The following is a 22,680-nucleotide window of genomic DNA, read 5'->3' as shown; positions in this document are numbered from 1 at the left end:
AATAATTTGCTGCACTGCTCATTCGTAGCTGCATTTTTCTGTTAGAGCAAAGGGTGTGCCCAATCTGTTTTTCCTGTCTCACTAGGTTACTAACTACACAAAGGACATGGGGAAACACATAATCCCAGCTCATTTTCTTAACTTTCACAGGGACAACTGACATTACTGTGAGGTTTTTGGGACTTTTTAACTGCAGAAAGATTTGTGTTCTGAGAATTTGAAATCTTTCTACTAACAGTATTAGATGTAATAGATAACAGATGTGTTCTCTTTTCAAACATCTTTATGCCAGAAAATCTAACTAAGCATGAATCATACGAGTCCTCTGCTTTATTCCTATGATGTTCTGTCTGTATACATTGGTTTGCTTTATTTATCTTTTCCAGTGATTGTGACTTTTCTCCATGAAGAGCACTCATTAACCTATCTACAAAAGTTTAGTGATCCTGTAAATGAAGCAGTAAATTTCCTCTTTTGGAAAACAAAGAAATGGAAAAATATCCAAATGTTCTTTCAGGCTTAATTTACAGAAACATGCCAAAGCAATGAGTTCAGTGCCTTGGCACAGTGCAAAAGCAGAATAACATCCACTGTACTCCTCCTCCAGCATGTTTAAAAACAGACTGGATGAACAGTTACATCGGCTTTTAGGAACAGGAACAAATCATGTCTTATATAGCAATCTTCTGCTCTGTTGCTCTACAGGTTCTGTATCGGGCATAGCGACAGACCAGGTGTCTGCAACTCAGTCAGGACTCAGAGTGCATGGACCAGCAGAGTGTGTGCTGGCCAGGAGCTTTGTGAGCGAGCAGCCAGAGAGGGAGGCTGGCCTGAGGAACACAGGGCTCTGCTTCTGGCCTATGGAGAGACAGTAGCAGAACATTTGAGCAAGAGGTGTCACTACCTTGAATGTAACAACAGCAATCCCCACTGCTTATTTTCCTCCAGAAGAAAGAAAATAGAGCCAAAGACATGGTGTAGCAGCTTCTTATTCCTCATTCTCAGGCAACAGAGCCCCCTAGACATCCTCTTTATACTCAAAAACTAAATCCAAATTAAATCTAGATTTTAAAATAAAATATATAAAACCATGAATCTCTAAAGGGAAGACTGTTGATTTCAACTCAAATCCCACTTAGCTTAGACACCTAATACACCTCCCAAGTTAATGGGTCTACTTGTGAATGTCAGAAGCAAAAACTGGGTTTCTTAAACTGTTATTAGAATAGCTCTCTCTAGTAAGGACCTTAGATAGGCATTGTGCTCCACCTTTCAATCCTGAACTAGCATGCAGACAAACCATGGGAGTGTTATTTGCACACTCTTCCACTGAGCACTGTTTTGAAATGCTACAGCTCTTCAGACATGTATCTAACTATAAACTTTTTCTTAAGTATTAGAAGAGGATACCATGAAAAAGTAGCAAATCTATGATATGGTAGTCCTAAATCTCTCCCAACTCAGGAAACAGAATCAGTAACTCTACAGAAATACAGGTTATGCATACATGCAATTGGTAGGTGAGAAACTTATTCCACACTCCCTCCTTTCATCTAAATGTAAATGTTCATAAATATCAAATCTCTTGTTGTTACAGTGCTTTGTGTCCTTAAAAGAACTACAAGATGCTATTTCCTATTACCATGTTAAAATCAGAATGCCTGCTCATGTGTTTCTCACTTCTCACCCCCTTCTCCTGTTTCCCTGCCAATATCCCTTCCAAACACATCACACATTGCAAATATGAGGATGTTATTGAGGGTCTATTTTCAAAGAGCATTACTTTGAAGGTGTTACTCTGCCTTTGATGTGAAAAACTTTCTGTGCATAAACCCAAGCAAAACAAACAGGCATTTGCACAAGCTGGGGGTTAAGTGTTACAAATATGAGTTTAGATGATATTTTAAAATACAATTTGAAGAAAACCAACCACATGACTGCTTAACTTTGAATCCATGTACAGAATGAAACATTTTAGGTGCTTCAGATAATCACCTTCCTTTATTTTCTGATGCATTATAAAGTCCATTACAAAACTCTGACTACTGATAAGCTTTCCTATCTCAAGTTTCGAGATCTTCCTAAAGTCAGAGGCATGCAATATATTCCTGCCTAACTGACCTGCAGGAATCTCAAGAATGAGAGACCTGAGGGCACTGTCTTGACTCACAGTGATTTTATGACAGAGCTGTTAGAGTATTGTGAAAACCAGAATCCACATATTGGGAGGAGGCAGAGAGCAGTAAAGAAAAGCTAACAATGGAATTGGGCTACTATGAGTAAACATGAATGTTTGCCTAAGCCACATGAAATCTGCCATGAAATAAAAAGAAAAGATGACATGATCATACTTCCTTTCAGATTAGCAACAGAGAACACCACTTGGCAGAAGTACTTGAAAAGTAATTGACAGAGAAGAGAGAGCACAGCAAACATCAGCTATCAGTTCCATTTTCCCCCTGTACTTCTGCATTGAAAGTTGTGTTTAATACTGGGGTGGGAGTGGGTAGGGAGAGGGAAAGAAGGAACATACTTGTTTTGTCCAATTGTTTCAAAATCCTTCACAATAATTGTTAGGGAAGACGAACTATCCAGAGCAATTCCTTTCAAGTCAAATTCAACAATCTGAACAAAAAAAAAAAAAATAGACCAAACCCAAAATATAATGACAAGTTATGTAAAAATTAACAGCAGAGTAGCAGATACAACAAAATTATTCAGAAATAAATTTTGCATTTAGTGAGAGACCAAATCCAGCTTACATTTGCACAAGTAAAGTAAAAAATGCTCATAGCATGTATTTGATTAGCTAATTACTAGCAACAATAGCACAAGTAAATTGTTTCATAGTGAACCATAATTTCTTTTACATTTCCACTTCCTCACACTAGCATACATATTGTCTTGTCATTTATAATATCTGATATTAATCCACTCCAATACTGGCTGAACTCAGTTGCTATTGAATTTAAACAAATAGTTGTGTTTTCCCTTTCTTTATAATTCTAATTACAAAGTATAAGAAAAATCTTTAACTTTCATTTATCATTGTGAAAAAACACTGCCAAGAAAACATTTTCCCCAAGAAAAATATTCCTGAAGATGCAACATAAGACTAGGCCTACAAATAAACCATGAGGACTTCCAATACATAATTTCTTTTAATTCTGTATGGTTCTTCCTGGTACATAATAAATTATCCCATTAGGTTCCCATGGCTGAGTATCATTTTGATCGAAAGAAAGTGGGAACAAAACCAGGCCACAAACTCATCAGTTATCCATCTAGTTTTACAGTAACACATTGCTAATAAATTGTAATATACGGTGCAAGATGGATCCATTCACCTGCATTTACTGAGACCTTGGAAGAACACATAGCACTAGATCCCCTTTCCAACAACATGCTCAGCTGCTGAAACTGAATTAACGACTCTACAAGCATTGTCTTAAAATGACCAAGGATTTATTTTTTAAAAAATTACCTCATTCCAAACAGGATTGAGTTCATTTTCAATCTTCTTTGTTTTCTTTTTTTCATCTGCAAATACAAAGAAAGCGTGATTACTTGTTTTTGCTAAAGCACTACAAAAATATTTTTTCCTTTCACTTTTGTAAAGAAGGCTTGAACTTTAAACCAAATATTTCAATTCTTTTTACCTCTTCCAGAAGTTGTAGGTTTTACAATCAAGAAGTCCCCTGGGCAATTTTAGTAGTTGAGGCTTTTTATTGTTTTGTTTAAGCATAGCTAGTTGTATTTCCAAAAAACAAAATAAATATTTAGGTTTCACAACCTTTTATGACCCTTAGCTTCACCTTCAATAATGATGAAAAAATACAGACTAAAAGACTTGGAGATCTCAAACCAAACAGTAACCTTTAAGTGATAGAAGTAAAGCACTACTTTTGAAAGTAGCAGAAAAAATGTGTTACATATTTACCATATTTGAGTTACAAAATATTTTTGAATGTTTAGCTCTGGAATAAAATCACATTGAAAAAAATCTTATGAGATGTGCTACAGATGTGCTTACAGCACTGTCTGGTTTAAATGAGCAAATATTAGAAGAAATACACAACCATGTAAGAGGAAATCCTTCCCGAAAAAATGGTTTCCAGAGGTTATGTAGATATGACTTCACTGAACTTACTGTAGCCTAAAAATTACAAAAATTGCAAATTTTCCATACTTCATGGTAAAATTTGGCTTGGTAAAACTTGGGCAAACTGCAAATCGTGAGAATGTGGGTTGTGGTGCAAATTAAACATAGCCTGGCATTATTTTTCCTGTTCAGTTACAATACCTAGCTCCAATGGAGGACAAGTCTTTTGACACTCAGAAGCACAAAAGAGCACAGAAAAACACACAGCTCTATAAACAGAGACTGCATATTTTAGTGATAACAAACAAGCATATTCAAGTACAGGGTGTAAAGCAGCTGTTGATCTCCAAAGTGCTCAGCCACCACAAGAAGTCCAAGCTTTAGACACACTCCACATCTTTAACGACTCCAGTAAAGATAATTGCATTTTTGATATTTGAAGTTATGACTGTACTTAGCCTGGGAAGGAAGAGTAAAGATATGCCAAATGGGCAAGTTCATATACCCACTAGTCAGGCTTGCTGACTGTGGTGGCTCTTTTTATTGGATGAGAGTGGGATGTACTGAAAAAATCAGCCCATGCTGCAAATTACAAGAACTGACTCCCATTTATGTAACAGGAATTGTCTACAATTCATACAGGATATTGACTCACGTTGTAGGACAAAGGAAAGAGCTTTCATAACATACCATACTGTGGCCTGACATTTTGCAGAACAAAGCATTAATTACCAAGCTAGTGAGACAAATTCAACTTTATGCTATCTAATAGGAGACAAAGCATTTTCAAAACTGGGTATCCCAGAATATCTGGGGTTGGCACTGATACTCCAAGTCCCTCTTGAAGATGGGAGATGAAAAGATGTTTTCACTGCCCGTGAAAAAAAAGAACAGTTACAGCTGTTTGTAAAGAGGATAGTAAATTACACACCCAGTTCTGATGGAACTAATGGATAAAGTCCTGTGATCCCTGCCAAAGCTAAAATGTAACTCTCTAAGGTGAGTCCGGCTTGAACGACAGTCAGAACCACTCTTGACAAGGTGCTAAATTTTCCACTCTGAATTATCCATTTTCACAAAAGCAAGACTTATGTTTCCACTAATATGCATATTCTAATTTACACTGAGAATAAAACCTCTTTCTGTTATGCATCTGTGTGAAAGCTGGATGAAAAAACACTGGGAAGCTCAGCTTACCTTGGGTTTTAGTTGTAATTTTAGTCAGAGTACAACATTCCCATTCCTCAAGGAAATATTTTGCATATATTCTCATCTCTTTACTGACTTCCTTTTTATTACACTTTTATCAGTATTTTAATGCACTAGGTGGTGGCAGTATTTGTTTTTAAGCTCTTGGCAAAGCTCTTTCTTCTTCCAATCAAAAACCCCTGTTGCCAAGCCGGGTGAGGTGGACTGCTCAGTTATTCCAGGAGCTCACAAAAGTTTCAGCTCCTCGGGCTGTTTTCCTCTGCTGGTAATGACTGCAGCTATAGCAACCAAGACTAAACCACATCAGGATAAACTGTGCAATAGGGCCAGTCACCATTTTTTTGTGGCCCTACCATGAAATAAGAAATTATAGAGGATACAGATAAACACTCTAAACTTGTTTCTTTAAAAACTAACTAGAGTAACTGTGGTACTGTAGAAGAAATCACTATTTGCTTTATCTTGATGGAGGCACCACACTACCTTATATTATAACATGCTAGTTAATATTCTTAGGCGGAAATGACTGTAATAAGAATTTAATTGCTCAGTGTCCAAAAAAATTAAGATGAGCTGTTTAAACTATAACTGTTGATCATTTAAAAGACCACAGTATAGCAAAACCCTTAATGTTTCCATCTTAATTTTTTTTTCTATTATAACTAGCATTTTAATCAACGTGAGCATGTGGGGAATAGCAGAAGCAAACATTATCTTTTACAACAGTCCTAAGTCTAAGATTTAGACAGTATCACATTTCAGTTAACTAAGTGTCCCATAAAACTTCTGTCAAAGGAGAATTAAGATTGCATGATGGCAGCAACTGCAGGATCAAATGGGCAGACCTCCAAAACCCTGGAAATTAAATTTAGATAATTTAACTCTCTGCAAAACAGAAAATTTAAATCCTGTAAATAATTACACTCTAAAACTATTTTCTTTCACACACTGAAATATAAACTAAAATAGCTTTGAATTACTGCAGGTCTGCAGGCCTGCTGGAAAGCTCTTAGATTAAGCACAAATGGAATCAAGTTGGATTAATCAAATTAAATGCCATTTCACCTCAGTTTTTACTGCATAAAGTGGAATGAGGCAGCCAAAACAAATGGTCAAATCACTAAATAGCCTAGCATTGACTGCACATATAAGCAATTGAATCAATTTTTACACACTGAGACGAGAATCTAACAAACCAGAATGATTATACTGATTTAATCATCACCTAGTGCCGATTTAGCAAATGGCAACTGTTTTTTTTAATATTAATTTGACAATGAATTGTCTCAAATTGAGTGACAAACTCAGAATTCTGCAAGAACAGCACCCAGTTCCAGATAGCAATATTCGTTTACTCTCAGGGTGTAGTTCTCTTTGAACTGTGAGCTTTTCTTAAAGTAAATAGAAGTTCCATCCCATTGGACTGGACATAAATGTGTTAAAAAAAAAGGGAAATGCTTGCACAAAACTGTTCTGCTATATCAGAACAGAAACAGCTGCCTATTTCCTCCTAGTATGCAGCTAATATATATCACTGTAACAATTATATTAACTGCCTAGTTTGTAACCAGCTTAGTTTAAAAATTTGGATTAAACCTATTCTATTCATAGATTAAACCATATTAACATACATGTCTTAACATATAAAACACTTGCAGTCCTTTTATACTAACATTTGCAGGATTATGAGTTTTTTATTCACAGCATGGCTGTAAAGGTCTGAGAGTGTAAATGTCTGAGACTGAAAGACTGTTTTCATGGGAGGCTTAAATTTACTGAACCTGACATCAGTAAAGGCCCTGTAAATTAAAATTTGACCAAATACTGTTCTAATGAAATGCCAACTTCCACCTTCCACGGCAGTTTTCTGTCAAGTGAGTGCAGTTCACAAAGGCTTCACCAAGAATACTCCAGAGCCAAACAAGAACATGAAAATGTCCTGTAGGACCATGGCCATAGTCCTGCAAATGCTTAAGTTTTTCCCAGTCTAGAACATGCACTCCCAAATGTGTTTTTTATGTCCCCCAGGATTTACACTGGGTAGGGACTAAAGGTAAAGAGGAATGCCCTTTGACACATTCTTCCCAAAATAAGACTGGTTTCCTATCTCTACACATTAAAAGGGTGAGGGGGGAACCAGCAGTGTATATAAAAAAACATCTGTAAACATAAACAGCTAGAAGTCAAACATATTTCAGATATGACTCTGTCCTTGCACTTGGTAACCAGGCACTCACTCACATATTAAATCAGAGCTGCTAATAGCTGGTAAAAGCCTGGTATTTTCTGTCCCACTTGAATCACTATGGATGGGAAGCAAAAAATCAGACTGTTGGAATGTAGGAAAATCACATAAATAGAAGTGGCAGGATAATGAAAAATTAAATATCCCACTAAAAACCTGTCACAATCATGGAGCTGACACTGGTTAAGCATGTTTGGGAACATTTAAAAATCCCTATTCTAGTACATAAAGGATAAATATAAATTCATTCCTTTAACATCTGTTGTCCAATTCCTGTGTTTGGATAACTGAAGGACTGAAAAACAAATCAAGCAATGAAGAAAAAAAAAAACCTGTAACTTCTCTTTACTAGGTAAAAGTGAACTGCTTTAGAGCACATAGAAGGAAGAAAAGGTTACAAGGAAGGATTAAACAGACACTTAAGCATAAAGAAGGGAAGGCATAAACCAGCTCTGGAGTCTGAAACTGCAGGAACAGAGGCAACACAGAAAGGCAAAACTGGCAGGAAAGCAAAGAGAGACAAGGAACTGGAAAGAGAAAATGGATACTTAAGAACTAGCAGAATGTGAAACAAACCAGAGAAATGACAGTACATTCACTTTTTGCAGGGCAAGTAAAATAATATTTTAAGAATTATGAAGTTCAAAAGGTACTGAGACAGGTTCTGCCACTTCTAACACACATGGTGGTTAAAAAAAAAAGACAAACCTTTAAAAAAAGGAGGAGACTAAAGGAAATAGAATGATTTCACATCTTTCTGATGCTGAAATAAATGCATCTGAAAACTTGTTACTTTGCAAGTTAAGATTCTGCATGTGCAGTGCCTTGTCCTTTTTCAGCCTACAGCTGTCATTATTTCAGATTTGGTTTCTAAAGGTGACAAACTCCTGCAAGGACTTTTCACACTTTAAAATACCATTTGGAATTCAGTGCACAGTTAGGAAACCAGGTCACCAGGAGATAAGACGCCTGTTTGTCACAGTTTGGTTTGATGTATTACATGATCCAAAATTGCTTAAAGGTTTTGGCACCTTAAAGATAAATCAATATGAGAAATCAAGTTCCTCTAGACTAGCCAAGTGGGGTAATGTTGGCAACAGGTAAAGTACACTCTAAAATATACTTAGCTTATATATATAACATAGAAATGCTAATTTTATCACAGTCTTCTCCTTCTCCCATATATAACTGATAAGCAATAAAAGTGAAAAATACAGTTTCCTTCCAAAATCCTGTAATTAAATAATCTCAATAGGCAAAAATTTGATGTGCAATTCTGTTTGTGGGAAAAAAAAACAAAAAAGCAACAAAAAAACCTCCAAACCAAACTAAAACAAAACCAAGCACCTTCAGAAATAGTACTATCGTTTTTCAATATACTACTTGTAACAACAATAAATCACATTTTTATTGTATGTGTGTGACAGTCAGCAGTGCCTACTCAAAGTAATCAAGACAGGAATGATTTTTCAGATGGAAAACAAGGTAATCTTCAATATCAGAATTAAAAGTGGGTTCATTTACGCAATTAGATTTGTTTTTAAAGAAACAGGTTACTCCTTTGGAAAAACTTGTAAAATGTGGATCCTGAAACAGAAGAACAGCTGCTCAGAACAGACCAATGTGCTTCACCCAGTTCAAACTTCATTCAGGTAACTCCTGTCTCTAATTAAAAAGTCTTCCCTAAAATTACATCAAATGTAATTCCAGGAAAACATGATTTCCAGGATTTTCAGACACTTACATAGACACTATCTTTTACAAAACTTCTTCCCTGGCTACATTTATGACAGTTTTGCTTACCTTTAAAAAAAACAGAAACGATAGGATCTGGTTTCCCAAACTTGGTTTTAGGGATATTGGTAGCAGATTCCACAATCACCCGAAGCATTGTTTCCCTCTTGCCTAAATGTTGACTACTACCGAAGGAATTAAATCCTCAGATTCACAGTCCTTAACTTCTGGACTGAACTGCTAGCAGGAAGAGGAGGCAGGGAATTACTGCTTTACAGCAAAGGAGGTCTATGGGTGGATCTATGACGGACTAGCTGCTCAAAGCTCTGCGAAAACAACAGCCCTGTAAATTGACACCAGGTTCTGTCTTGCTGCACAGAAAGAGCTCTCGCTAGTGAAATCCTGGGGCACGCTGCAAAACGCAGGTTTCTTGCTGCTGCTTTTATTAAGCTGCGTGATAAATTTCTCGTCAGAAACCAAGGCAAGAATAAGCGTTAAGCAACATGAAGATTGAGCACGACTCTAGAACTCGATCTAAACCACATCTGCCTCTCGGTATACCAAGGTATGAACTTTCACGATGGCTTATATTTTTTCCCCCTAATTTTTAGAACTTCATTGTTCGCAAATGCTTTTGGTTCGTCTCCGTGCCAGCCTAGTCAGAAACTGGCGATGATCCCAAAAAACAGTTTAAGTCCTCCCCCTCCTGTTGCATTCTGGAACGACACTGCAGCTTCCTCATGGAACACCTTGGCTAGAGATTTATAGTAGAATTATTGAATTATGTATCCACAACTAAAATTAAAAAGCATTAAGGAAATGCATGCAAAAAGGAAATTAAAAGTGACAAGACTCTCTTTTTAGTTTGGAGGCTTATGACAGCTTTGTCTTAAACACGCGCACAAGCACTCCGGTAACAAGAACTAGGTAACACTTACATGAGAAGAAAGAGCTCTGAGCTCCCCCGCGCTCAGGCTTATTCTCAGCTGTGAGCACAAGTAAAAACACGAGAGGTTCAGGCTGCCACTGCCACGCATGTCCCCGCGTCCCCAAGGACAGAGGAGAGGGGAAGCCAGCAAGAGGGAGCAAAAGGAGCCACAAGGTCAGCCTAGTTTTTACACGGTCACATGAGACCTATCCTAACTTACTTTGTAATTTCTAAAATTACTAGATTTGGGGTAGCTGGAGAGGATTTCTGGAGAAGAAAAACCCCACGTGTTCAGGGAGGAACGAGGACACGGACACGGAAGAGACAGCACTGAGCGGGCCCTGCGGACTCGACCCGAGCACCACGGCGCCCCGCACCCCCCTCCGGCACCCCGCTGCTGGCCAGGCACCGCCGCCCACACGCGGCGGGGAGCCCCGGCAGCGGAGGGCAGGGACGGCACCGGCCGGGCGGCGACACGAGGGGGCGGCGACACGAGGGGCCACCGCCCCTGCCGCCACCGCCCCGCAGGGACCATCCGGAAAGCCCGGAAGTGACGGCCCGGAGCCGCGGCATTCAAACTCCCGGAAGCGGCACGGGCCGGGGCCGGACGGAGCCGCCGCCGGGCCGTGCCCCGCACCGGGCCGTGCCCCGCACCGGGCCGTGCCCCGCACCGGGCCGTGCCCCGCACCGGGCCGTGCCTCGCACCGGGCCCCTCTGAGCCCCGCGGGGTCCGGGAAGGCCCGCGCCGCCCGCGCTCGCCTCCAGCTGTCGGAAGCCTTGTCCTGCCCGCTAGAAGGGATCGCTGTTCCGTTGCGCCTCGTTCGGTTTGTGCGGCGACTGACGATGAACGCCAAGACCGCCATAGATCGAATTATTGGCAAGGGGGGCCTGAAGTCGGGCATCTCCAGAGCTGACAGTGGGCTCGAGAAGGGTAAGAGGGAGGGCGCTGCCCCGCGGAAATCCATGGAGGAAGTGGCCACAGGCAAAGGCAAAATGACGGACCCGGAGAGGAGCGAGCTCCTACAGGTGAGCCGGGCTCTCCCCGAGCCAGCGCGGGCCCGGTCCCACGGATACGGCACTCGGCCTCGGGATCAGGAGCCCCACCTTTCCTCTCAAAACTTTTGATGTCACAACTGGTTTACTAGTGTTAGACAGTCCAGACAAACTTTTCGTTTCACGCTTTCATTCTCAGATATTTTTCAATGACAGCTGAGCTAATAAAATCACGCTCATCTGACAAGGCTGGTAAATACAAAGACTTGAGGTCAGAGGTGCCAGTTAGTCCATTGAGACCTGTCCTCATGTGTCCAACAGAACACGTCTCAGAGAAGTATTTTAAGCACTTCCTGCAAAGAACTTAACATTTGAAAACATTTGATTAAGAACGTGCCAAAAAGTGCAGTGTTTGTTTGAATTGAATTGTCAAGCTCCCACTCAGCTATAGGTAAATGAAACTGCAATTGGGTCGTTACATTATTCTTCCATTGCAGATAAGAGCAGAAACTAAGACACTGCAAGGTATTGAAGCATCTGTATGTCTATATGACTGTTCCACTCGAGGTAAACCTGTGGTTGCAGAGAGAGATGTTCAAGACTTAATAGGTGACCTAGTCACAGCCTGTCAGGATTCCCAGAAGGACGGGGATTCCCAGATGGACACTAGAAAAGGATACAACTAATGTGGACTAGCATACTAATATTGTTAGGCCACTTTTTTTAACAAAAGGTCATGTGTCTGTGCCACAAAGCCAGCTGAGAAGTCCTAAGCCAAGGATGAGCTATGGCTGAGCAGCTCACGCAGTTTTGGCTAGATTTCTTAGTGTATTTGCTGAGTCTGTTGGTGGTTGCATGGTGTTGGTTACTTAATACCGTTTTCCTATGAACTAGAAAAAACAGGTGCAAAATGACCATCGTGTTTGATACATCGGATACTCTTTGCTGTCACTATTTTAATTTTAGTGAGCAGTGGTGTTCAACCACTCCCTAACTGAGGCTCTCCCAAATTCACTTTCAGCTTCTCTTTCTAATGACTTGATGTCAACATGCAGGATTCCAACATCAGCCTTTCTCAGCAGAATTAAATGCTGTCATGTCTGAAGTTCATGCAGAGCCCCATGGCATCTTAAATGCAGTGCTAATTGTGTGTAATGATTACCTGTGCTGGAGGCCTACTGGAAAAAGAGTGCACGTTGAAAATATCTACTAAAGCATATTTTGAAACTACAGGGACAGATAACATGGAAAAACAGGATCCTTCTCCTGAATGCTTTATTATAACTCTTCTGTAACTCACTGTCATGTAGTTTGCAAGAAGGCTCTGCTGCTTCCCAAAAGCTACCAAATATGCTAAGAAATATACTAAGAAATGTAGCACCAACCTCTTTGCTGGAAGTGTTTTGGAGTTCTTGTACTGCTTTTGTTTTAAGGCTCATATACTGTAGTGGTCTTTATTCATAGGCAAAGCTGAGTACCTACCAATCCTGTGAAACTTGGTTCTTTGCATTCTCTCCTTGTTTCATCTATTTCAGACTGGTTTTACTATCACTTGAAATATTTCAGATGATCACTCCAGTATTGTCTTTTTGGAGTTAAAACTCATTTTCTCAGCTAATTAAAGGCTAAGAGAGAGCTTTGAAAGTGATCATCATAGAATCATAAGGTCATAAAATGGGTTGGGTAGAAAGAGACCTTAAAGATCACCTAGTTCTAACCCACCTGCCATGGGCAAGGACACATTCCACTAGACCCTGCTGCTCAGATCATCTCAAACTACTGTAAACTTGCTACTGCATTTGATGCATAGACTAACACCTACTCTTTATTCTGTTTCATTTAGAAAATACTTTTGCTTGAGAAAGAAAAAGAAAAATACAACCATCTTCTTGGAGAGAAGGACAGAGAAATCCAAAACCTGAATGACAAACTTAGGTCCAAAACCAAGAATAATGAAGTGTACTTACTACAAAATCAACTAGAGGAAAAAACAAAGGAAGCAGAAAGGAGAGAACAGTTACTTTGTTCTCTATCAGAAGAAATTAAAAGGTTAAAATGTAATTTATCTGCAGTCATGGCAAAATGCTCTGATCTTGAGAATGGAGCCAGTAGTACTTCTCTGGCATCCCAGGTAAGCACTGAAGAAATACGGCAATTGCAAATTGGAATTTGTGCTCACTAAGCACCAATGCCTGTTATAAAATAGGATGGTTTTTAAATTTTCTTACAAGCTGTGTTGCATGCTGAAGTATTCTTGTATGAAGCGAGATGGTATCCAGATTGAACTCTAAATGAGGAACAGTTAGAGAGCACACTTCAGGCAACATAGCTGGGGAGGGAATTCTCTCCTGCTGTATTGCAAGGTCCCTAGTTCACATTACATCAGGTAATGTGACCTGTGATACTACTGGGATACACCGTTGCTTAGGCAGGCACTGTGCCCTTCTCAGATTTGCATGCTCAGTGATTAGACAGAGTGAGAAGGCAGCAGTGATAAGCAGTGATGTGGGGCACTAATAAAGACAAACTAAGCTCCTCACCTAATTCAGCTTCTGTCATGAGAGTATCTTTCTTCTCTCTGCTCTTATGAATCCTCATTTGTGTCTCAGCTGTTAAAACTAATTGTCTTTATTTTCTATGGCATCACACATGCTAAATTCTTCAGTGTGGCATAGGATAGGACAGGAATGATGAGTTTCTCCTCTCATGTGAAGTGGTCAATAGGTATGGTGCCAATCCTTGACAGTGTTTACAAGTCCATTTAGGATTCTACAGTTGTTTTTCCACCCCTGCCCCGTTCTAATGTTCTTTGGAAAATGCAGTAATATCTCTATGAGGGGCACAGGGAAGTTGTTTAGGTACAGGTGCCTAAAAATAGGTGGCTGTAAGTCTTTCTTTTCCAGCCTTTGACCTGCAGATGGTGCTGGTTCCCTACACTCTACAAGGGAGTTAAGCAATTTCTAGAAATTCTGCTATAGCCAAATACATAACAGAATATCTTCATCTACTATTTTTGAATGGTAACACAGGTATATATAGTACTTCTAATAATGCAGTTTATTGAGAAATACCACTTTTAATACAACATATTTATTTTAAATTTTAAGACACTTTGAACTTCATTAGAGGTGTTAAAATGTGTATTAAGTCAACAGGTTTTCATTATATTTTTGTCAATAAACCACCAAAATATGTATTAGTTTAAAACCATAGTTTTCTTTTAAAATTTTAACTGATTTATCAACAGAGGACAATGATGTTTTACTGGATGTCTTGGAGAACTTGAAAACAAGTCTAGCAATGCTGCTTGAAACTGCTAGGTGGCATACTAGCTCTGAAATGGAAACAACACTTTTATGACACAATTTTGAGAAAATTTTTACTGAGGCAGGACTCTGATGTTCATAGAAACAAGTTCAGTGTCTCTAAATCCTATTTTTATTAGGAAGTGTTTAAGTTTAATAATTATATTCAAAATTCTGTATTTTTCAGCTATAAATTCTGTTATAAATCATATTCCAAGATCCATAGAAAAATGTTGGAAAAAATGTAGTTTGGATTTGGGTAATAATCTACTTTTTTTTTTTTTTCTCATTGAAGTTCCCTCTGACTTATATCTACACAATTTCATAACCACTTTGTACCCTGCAGAGAAGATACATGTCAGAGTGGGAGAAACATGACTGCCTAACTGCTCTCCAGTTTTAGATGGGTCTCAAGAAGTCTCCTACAAGTGCCTAAGTCATACTCGCTGTACTGGGGATCAGGCTCTGAAAATCAGGCAGTTTGTCCTTGTGCCTGCAGATAGGCCTGCACGATTTCCCAGATGTTTACAGTCTTCCTGTTATCCCAGGGAAGCATTGAGGTCTCTGGCTTCTCCCCAGCTTCTCTGGGTCATTGTCAAATGTATGAGGATACAGAAATAGAAAAAAACATTTACCTCCCCTTGTGTACTTAAATAATACTCTTAAATATCTTCATTTTTCAAAACCTCTTTGTAAAACACCCTTCAGGACTTCCAAGACAGCAGTTCAGCAGAAAATACATTATGGGTTCCTTAGGAAATATTTAATGTAACTATGAGTTACAGACTTATGGAATAAATTCCATGTAAATCTTTGTCCCATATTTTGCAGAAGAGTCTATTTTAAATATATGAAATGGCTTTCTACATAACCTGGATCCTTCAAAAAAAACCCCAGCAACCAAATATAAAGATCTTTAAACACAAAAGGCACATCTGTTTTAATTTTTAAATGTGTCTGATTTAATTTTTAAAATATTCTTATGCTCTTCATGTAAGACTAATAGCTGTACAGGAGTAGCTTTGCTGTTTCAGCCATCTGTTTTAAACAACACTAACAAGTTGTTCTATGTCCACAGGAAGCTGCAACAAACAGCACTGAAATTGAAAGACAATTGAAAGATGTAAGTTTCCTGTAAATTTCAAGCACATACCATCTGTATTGAGATGCAGAAGAATGTATTATCATCATGTACATTTTGGGGTAGTATGGGACCTCAGAGGGTATGTTGCTCTCTAAAATGTAATCTCTAAAATGATTTTGTGACAAGGCAATAATTTAAATTTAAAAACTCAAAAACCTGCAAAAGAAAAAAATTAAGATTTCCATCATCTTTGAAAGACCTTGCTTGGAACATCAGAACAAAATGGTTGCTTACAACTCAGAAGCCTCTAGGAACCTGACACTGCCCAGGATAGCATGAGGTTGGATTAGAAACCTCTTGAGGTCCCTTCCAAACTGAATAAGTCTATGAGTCAAGCAGCTAGAAAATCCATGTCCTCGTTCTTACAAATTAAATTGTAATTATACACTTTTATTTTATTCCATTTTCATGGTCTGTTATATTTTATTTTATATTTGAGATTGAAAAGTTAATTCTTCATAATCTAGGCATGACTCATGAAAGCCTTTGTTCTTTAAGTAATTTTCCCATTGCTGCAGTTTTAACTTATGTTCAGCATCCTGAATTAACTTTCCAAATGAAGATGGATTTATTTGTTTATTGTACAGATTACTACAATTTGCAGCAGACTTAACTAGCTTATCTTTAAACTGTCTAATACATAACTTCTAATATTTTGAAGACATAAGACAAAGACTTTTAAAAGCTGATTAATTACCAAAGGCTTTTTTGTTGTTCTTCTGTTTCTTTTTATGAAGGCTCTTGAGAAAAATCAGCAGTGGCTACTGTATGATCAGCAACGGGAAGCATATGTCAGGGGATTGCTTGGAAGGATTTTTGAACTGGAACAGAAGGCAGAAATAGTTAGCAAGCAAGAATCTAAATCAAATTCAGAAGGTATCAACTTCATTTTTACCCCCACAAGTGACCCAAACCATAATTATGTATAGAATAAATTTTCTGAAAACAAATTATAGCACACTTAAAATCAAGACTTTGTTCTCAATGCTTTAGCTGCTTAATGGTACAACTTGGTTAAATAATATTCCTCTGCTTCCTGTTATCTAGCTATGTTACTTGACCAACAGTACTTCCTGTTCTTATCCACTTCAAAGATGGTTTTAACAGCCTTGACACTCTATTAGCAACCTCTCTGTTTGTGGAAAGTGTTGAGGCAAATAGATGTACGTCTCCCATCCTTCAAGGTACACTTTCAGTAGACATAATGGAAGCATTAAGGATTTATTAGCTAGGTGTGGATCAGATTTTTTCAAATTTACTTTTTTCAAAATAAATATTATAAAAATGACTCAAGATTACCATGTTCTTTACTCACCTGAACAGTTGTTACAGGGCAAGAAAGCCTGTGATAGGTTTTGGCACCTCTCCAAAGCAATGTTTCACAATAAGGATCTGGCCACCTCTAGCTCACTTCCTTGCTGTGCAGTTCCTCAATAAGGCACACCCTCTCAGTATTAATAAAATTAAAATCATATTAAGCAGAAGAACCAGAAGGCATTGACTTGCTTTTCTTATTACCAAATTATTGGTTTCATACACGCTGTAACTGGCCTGCAAGGTAAATTCACTAAACAAAACTGGCACCATGTGGAGTAAGAGCATATCCACAGGCTTGCCATTAGTAATTCATGGGCAGTGGCTTGATTTCTGCATTGCTGTTTGAACCTTTCTGGAAAACAGTGAAATATCATCATAATCTCCTTTTGCTGCTGTTCAGAAATCTATGGACAGTATTTTTAGAGGGAGGCAGACTCAGCTCACCAGAAAATGTTCTGCAGAGTTACTGCACTCAAAGCTTTGCCACAAGAGCAACCAAGAGACTTGAAGTCAGGGTGTAAGAAAGTTCCTCTCTTCAAGAAGCTAGGCAGTAGCAGAAATCCAAGTTTCTAAGAACCTAGCTATACAAGTTGAAAGTATATATATGAAAACCTTTTCCAGGGAAAAAATTGGCCTGTCTTTGAGGATGTCACTGCCCTGTAAAGGAGTATTGCTAATGAGAAGATAGGGCTTAATTCATAGCTGAGAGAAGGGAGAACATTCAAGCAGGAAACTCTCCCTAGTAAATTACACTTTGAATAATTAGGGTAAGTCTTCAATAGGAAAGGTATCAAAGTCACAAAACTTACAGTGCCAAAAATCAGCAAAGCCCATTAAATTCTGCATCCCTCATTCTGCTTCTGCATATATTTTGTATTGTTCCTGAATTTTTGTAGTCTGCCTCTTAATTTTTTCCTACTTTTCTTGGGTCAACAAGCAGAAATTTTCTAACCTAAAGCATTTTTAATCAAAAGAACTATCCTAGTCCTTTCTATTTACTATTTAGAAGTAAATTATGGCATACTTTTTGGAAAAGATGGTCTGCAAAAGACAGTGGAAGGTCTGGCTTTGGTCAAAAAGGTTGAAGTAGAATCTATCACCTCCCCAAGGGTATCTCTGGGGAGGGAGTAATGCCAGCAGTTTGGCTAAAGAGCCTAAAAATAAAAGTAGGAATCCAGTGTCTTTGGGTCAGATTCCCATGCGTCAGTATAATGCATGAGGCCTTAGAAGAACTGTGTTTTCCAGTAAGTATATTGGTAAGGAGACTTAATGTATTATAAATACTGAAAGCTGTTTCAACCAAAGCTTGGTTCTGATCTGAGCTGTGCAATAGCCTACTATGATGATTTCTATTAATAATCCTTAAAATGCTGTTAAAGATTTAGTGTTCTGATTTTTAAGTGGGTTTTTTTTTCACATTACTAATTCAATTATTTCTGACTCATGAAGGTCATCTACAAGAGGAAAAGGAAGAATACTATGACCAGCTGTTACTAACTGCTAAGAGTGATCCTGAGACTGAAAGATGCACTATAACCCAGCTGAGATCTGAACTTAACACACTTAAAAAGACATACAAAGAGGCACAAGAGGAAATGATGAGTTTAAATGCCTTATTGCAGTCACAACAGCTTGCTGAAATGAAGACTCAAGAAAATGAAAATAAAATGAAAGAGAAAGCACAAAGACTAAAACAGGAAAATGAAACTATCAAAGAACAGCTCAGAGAAGAAAAAGAAAAGTCTCAAGATCTTTTATGTCAGGTAAGTGGATGGATTTGGAGATTTGAGATCATTAGCAAAGAATCAAGAGATAGGAAAATTCATAGTTAATCAGAATGGACCAGCCCTCTCTCTGGTAACTATTCTTCACATAGATCTAGACTCGTGTCCTTGTGGTTAAAATGGAATTGTTTAAAGAAGAATCTTCTTTGTTCATTTATTTCCCTAGTCTTAAGGGACACAAAAGAGAAGGGAGAAAATACTGAATTGATTCTAATATAGTTCATCCTATAATAGTAAATGAGAACAAGAAACTAATAGTAAGACTAATAGTAAATGAGAACAAAAAAGCTAAAAATTAATTTTATCATGTGTTCCTAACTATGGAATACCACTAATATTTGCTGTCACCTGGCAGCTAAAATACAACTGATATTTGAAATACAAGAATAAAATTTTCTAGACACCAAAGTAGGCCAAAAGCAGAACAACACTTAAGCTTTCCAAAGACAGACTGGTTCTCGCTGGTTGATTGATGATTAAAATATGCTTATTTTATTTTATTTTATTTTGTTTTGTTTTTTTTAAGCTGAACAACAGCATTATCATAAAAGTTGATACATGCTGAAAGCAGAGGATATTTTAATGTATGCATTTGCTTAATGATTATAATATAGTAGTTTCTCACCCTTAAGGTTGTTCTCTTATATTAAAAAAATGCATTGTTTGTTTTTATTAACATCATACCATGTTAGTGCAAACATAGGTTTTGTGAGTATATTTTTGTCAGCATCATGACAATCACCTAGGAGGCTTCCATTTTTGGTTTCTTTTTTAACAATAACATCATCCTGCATTCCCCCTTCTCAATGCAATAATAATTTTTCACTAGGGTTTTCCTTGGGGAAGTAGTGATTTGAATTGAGTTTTTTTCTTGCATAACAGACATACATTTTTTGTTGGCATTGGAATGTAAGAGTTTGCTTCCATCTCATTATAAATTAATTCTTTTTAAGCTTATTAACTATTGTATATGGAAGTTGTTTGTTACAAGTGTTCATCTGCCTTGTAGGTGCAACTCCTTCGTAAATCATTGCTCAGACAGGAGGCAGAACACACAAGAATAGCTTTGTTGGAACAACAGGTACATAATTATGTGCTAAAGGGCTGATATTTAATCTGTGTTAGGCACAAAGTCTTTCTAGACTAACTTCACATTTAACAATGATTAGTATATCAAATAAAGTAATGCTAGGCATGAATATTCAACTGTACATACATAACCTCTTGGTGCTTTCAAAATTTTGACATGTGTCAGGAGGAAAATCTGTAATTTTGTACTGATAAGATTTTGTACAGATCAAACCTGATGCTGTTTTCTCCACAATCACTTGTTCAACAGGTAAGCCTCAGATAAGGCACAAGAAACATCCTAAAACTAATCACCTAATTAAAGTTTTGTAATATATCTTTATATAGTTATATAAATAATTGCACTGCCATATTTTCTATTTTCTTTATTTGAAATTGAAACACCCTCCAATCAAAATAAATTCAAACTGTACCTCTTCTAAGGGAGATTTTAATAATTGGGCATGTGTGAATTTCACTGTAATGAAAGCAACAGCAATTTTTAATTTTTCATTTAAACTTTCCTTTTAATCCATTTTAACATGTTATTGCAGAGCAAAACTGACTTTAAATATATAAATTATATATGTTTATATATAAATGTATATAAATATTCCTCCCAATTCATACTAACTTTGACTTTAATTTTTCACTTTGTTGGGCTGCCAGATCCAGATATGCACCACAGACTTAGAGAATGGAAAGCTTGATCGCCAGAACTTGAAGCATGAGTTAAACCATGTTCTCAAGGAGCTGCGCAAGGCCAAGGAGAAAATAACCCGTCTGGAACCTCTGGTATGTACTGAAAAACTCACAGGTGAATTCAGTCAGGGATTTTGCATAAACATACATCTTCTTGCTTTGGGATCTTGTTTCAAACACTGAGTAAGTGTCCCTCCATCCTTTGTGTCTGTTTCCCCAAGGCGCAGAGCCCTGTGCAAGCCAGGCAGGCACTGCTTTGCTCACCAGCAAGCACGGAGCAGGAGCACTGCAGCAGGAGCTCCAGAGCAGTCAGGGTGCTGAGCAGGGAACGCTCCGTATTCTGTATCACAGTGTGTGACCCAGTTTTGTCTGCAGCACCATGACAAAGATGCAATGTGCTTCCACTCAGACTTGTTGCTAGTGAACAGGGCACAGTCCTTAGGGCTGTAACACACCCAAGGCTTGTCTGCCATCAAGCCTTAATATATTTTCCTACAGTGTTTGATCAGTGCATGCATGCCCCAGTCTTACAGTGAAGCTCCTCCTTTTCCAGGAACTGCAGGAATCTGGACATACAGAATCACAAGAAGATTTGCAAGCTGTATTTCACAAGAAGCTGACCACATATGACAGAAGTCCGCCCCTGAAACATTCCAGCTGCCTTGATGAAAGTTTTCTCGAGTGTCCCAGATGTAAAGTGCCATATCCAACGAGCCGGCATAGAGAATTACTAGCACACATTGACTTCTGTACAGCTTGAGCTCCAAATGGACTTCCTATCTTTGCTTCATATATGCTGCCAATATGCCTGGCAAAAGTCTTTTAAAGCTTTTTTCTTAGTTATATAAATGACTGCTGATTATGTAATTCAGTTCCACAAAAACAGTATTAACATTATAATTTGGCCTCAGTATTTTACCTCATGTTTTTGCAAAACAGCTACTGCATTTTCTAGTTGCAAACAGAAATATTTTTGAATTAGGAATATTTATAATAGTAAACTGCTGACTTTGTTTTTGTTTTGCACTATTAAATATAAGAGTAGTAAAAGCACAATTATTGTATCAGGCTATATTTTAGTTTTGGCATACCCAGTTCTTGGTTGTTGAATCCTGATGATTGTGCTTGTACCTTAACTGACAAGAATAGCTGCAAAAGATTTTTGGCCCTCATAGGTGCACTATATATATATATTTATTTATACATGGTGCGTGTATATATGTGTAGTGTGTATAGTATATACATACATATATTATATATCATATATATGTGGAATATATCAACATCTTGATACATAAAAACTCAGGAGGGCCATGTTAGATCTTTGCTGCTTAAGATTGATGTTCAAACCATCAATCTTAAGTAGCTGATTATCCTGAACCATCATCAGGAGTGACTAAAATGCTGACCAAGGTTTAACCTCAGAAAAACCAACTTCCTAGCAAACAAAAACTTCTTTGGTGATGAAGAAAGTTTATATTTCAGACCACATCAGATGTCATTTTTGAATTTTGCATATAGAATTACGCTGAATTAAACTTGTTTTGCTTCTGTATTTTAGAGGTTAAAAATGGGCAATGTCAGTTATTCAACCTTAGATTTGACAAATGTCCCACAGTGCAGTTTTTAACAAATTGCTCCAGTGTATTTGAAGTGTCACTGTATTTTGGTATTAATACAAAACACGAGTTAATGACAAATTCTGGCAACAAATTAGAAACTGGCAAAAAAAAAATCCCTAATGGATTTGCAATTGCAGTGTTATTTTTCTCTAGCACTTACTGTAAACTTGAATGTGTTGTGAGTGTTTTGTTCCTTGCATATGTAGTGAAGTCCCAACAAGAAGTTACTTCTGTTGCAATTATTAAAATGGGGAAATTTTACAAAAATACACTAGTTAAGAATAAATTTGCGCATTTTTCAAGTTTGTGGTTTGCTGAGGACACACAGGAGCCCAAGGTGTCTCTTTTTCTGGCCTGCTGGTTCTGATTGCTAGCTGGTGTCAGCTTTCTCCATTGTGCTTTGCTGCAAAACTGCACTTTTACCCATAATGTTCACCTTAATCCCTGATGGTTAAATCTTATTCTTAAATATAAAGGTGTTTTCCAAGTTATTGAAAATAACTGATAGTATCAAGTGATGTTATTCT

General features: G+C 37.8%; 2 protein-coding genes across 7 annotated transcripts in view; one reads left to right on the top strand and one right to left on the bottom strand.

Moving 5' to 3' along the window:
- Nucleotides 1-9,642, bottom strand: part of MYOF (myoferlin) — a 62,788-nt gene extending 53,146 nt beyond the window's left edge. For 3 of the 6 annotated variants that reach the window (XM_068197664.1, XM_068197665.1, XM_068197666.1), the window contains exons 1-3: nt 9,360-9,629; nt 3,485-3,540; nt 2,534-2,625 (exon numbers count right to left, since the gene is read on the bottom strand). In XM_068197664.1, coding sequence (XP_068053765.1) covers nt 2,534-2,625; nt 3,485-3,540; nt 9,360-9,447 — 236 coding nt within the window. In that variant the 5' untranslated portion in view covers nt 9,448-9,629. Of the gene's footprint in view, nt 1-2,533; nt 2,626-3,484; nt 3,541-9,359 lie in introns of all 6 variants that reach the window. The other 3 variants (XR_011001396.1, XR_011001394.1, XM_068197668.1) reach the window with 3 other exon arrangements.
- Nucleotides 9,643-10,897: 1,255 nt separating this feature from the next.
- On the top strand, nt 10,898-22,428 carry CEP55 (centrosomal protein 55). Its single transcript, XM_068197663.1, has 8 exons — nt 10,898-11,244; nt 13,055-13,342; nt 15,595-15,639; nt 16,398-16,536; nt 18,427-18,740; nt 19,771-19,842; nt 20,499-20,624; nt 21,085-22,428. Exons 1-8 carry the CDS (start codon nt 11,062-11,064, stop codon nt 21,289-21,291), a joined length of 1,374 nt encoding a protein of 457 aa, XP_068053764.1. The 5' UTR covers nt 10,898-11,061; the 3' UTR covers nt 21,292-22,428.
- Nucleotides 22,429-22,680: the final 252 nt, after the last annotated feature.

The sequence above is a fragment of the Anomalospiza imberbis genome, chromosome 8, assembly GCF_031753505.1.
Source record: "Anomalospiza imberbis isolate Cuckoo-Finch-1a 21T00152 chromosome 8, ASM3175350v1, whole genome shotgun sequence".
In the NCBI taxonomy this organism is placed as follows: Eukaryota; Metazoa; Chordata; class Aves; order Passeriformes; family Viduidae; genus Anomalospiza; species Anomalospiza imberbis.
The sequence above is the reverse complement of the archived record's forward strand: the minus strand, read 5'-3'. Positions and strand labels throughout refer to the sequence as shown.

Bases quoted from the DNA above. Each gene is read 5' to 3' on its own strand.
- CEP55 (XM_068197663.1), top strand. From the start codon at position 11,062: ATGAACGCCAAGACCGCCATAGATCGAATTATTGGCAAGGGGGGCCTG. The intron at 13,343-15,594 runs GTAAGCACTGAA...CTATGTCCACAG, and splicing joins GTACTTCTCTGGCATCCCAG to GAAGCTGCAACAAACAGCAC. The intron at 18,741-19,770 runs GTAAGTGGATGG...TCTGCCTTGTAG, and splicing joins CTCAAGATCTTTTATGTCAG to GTGCAACTCCTTCGTAAATC.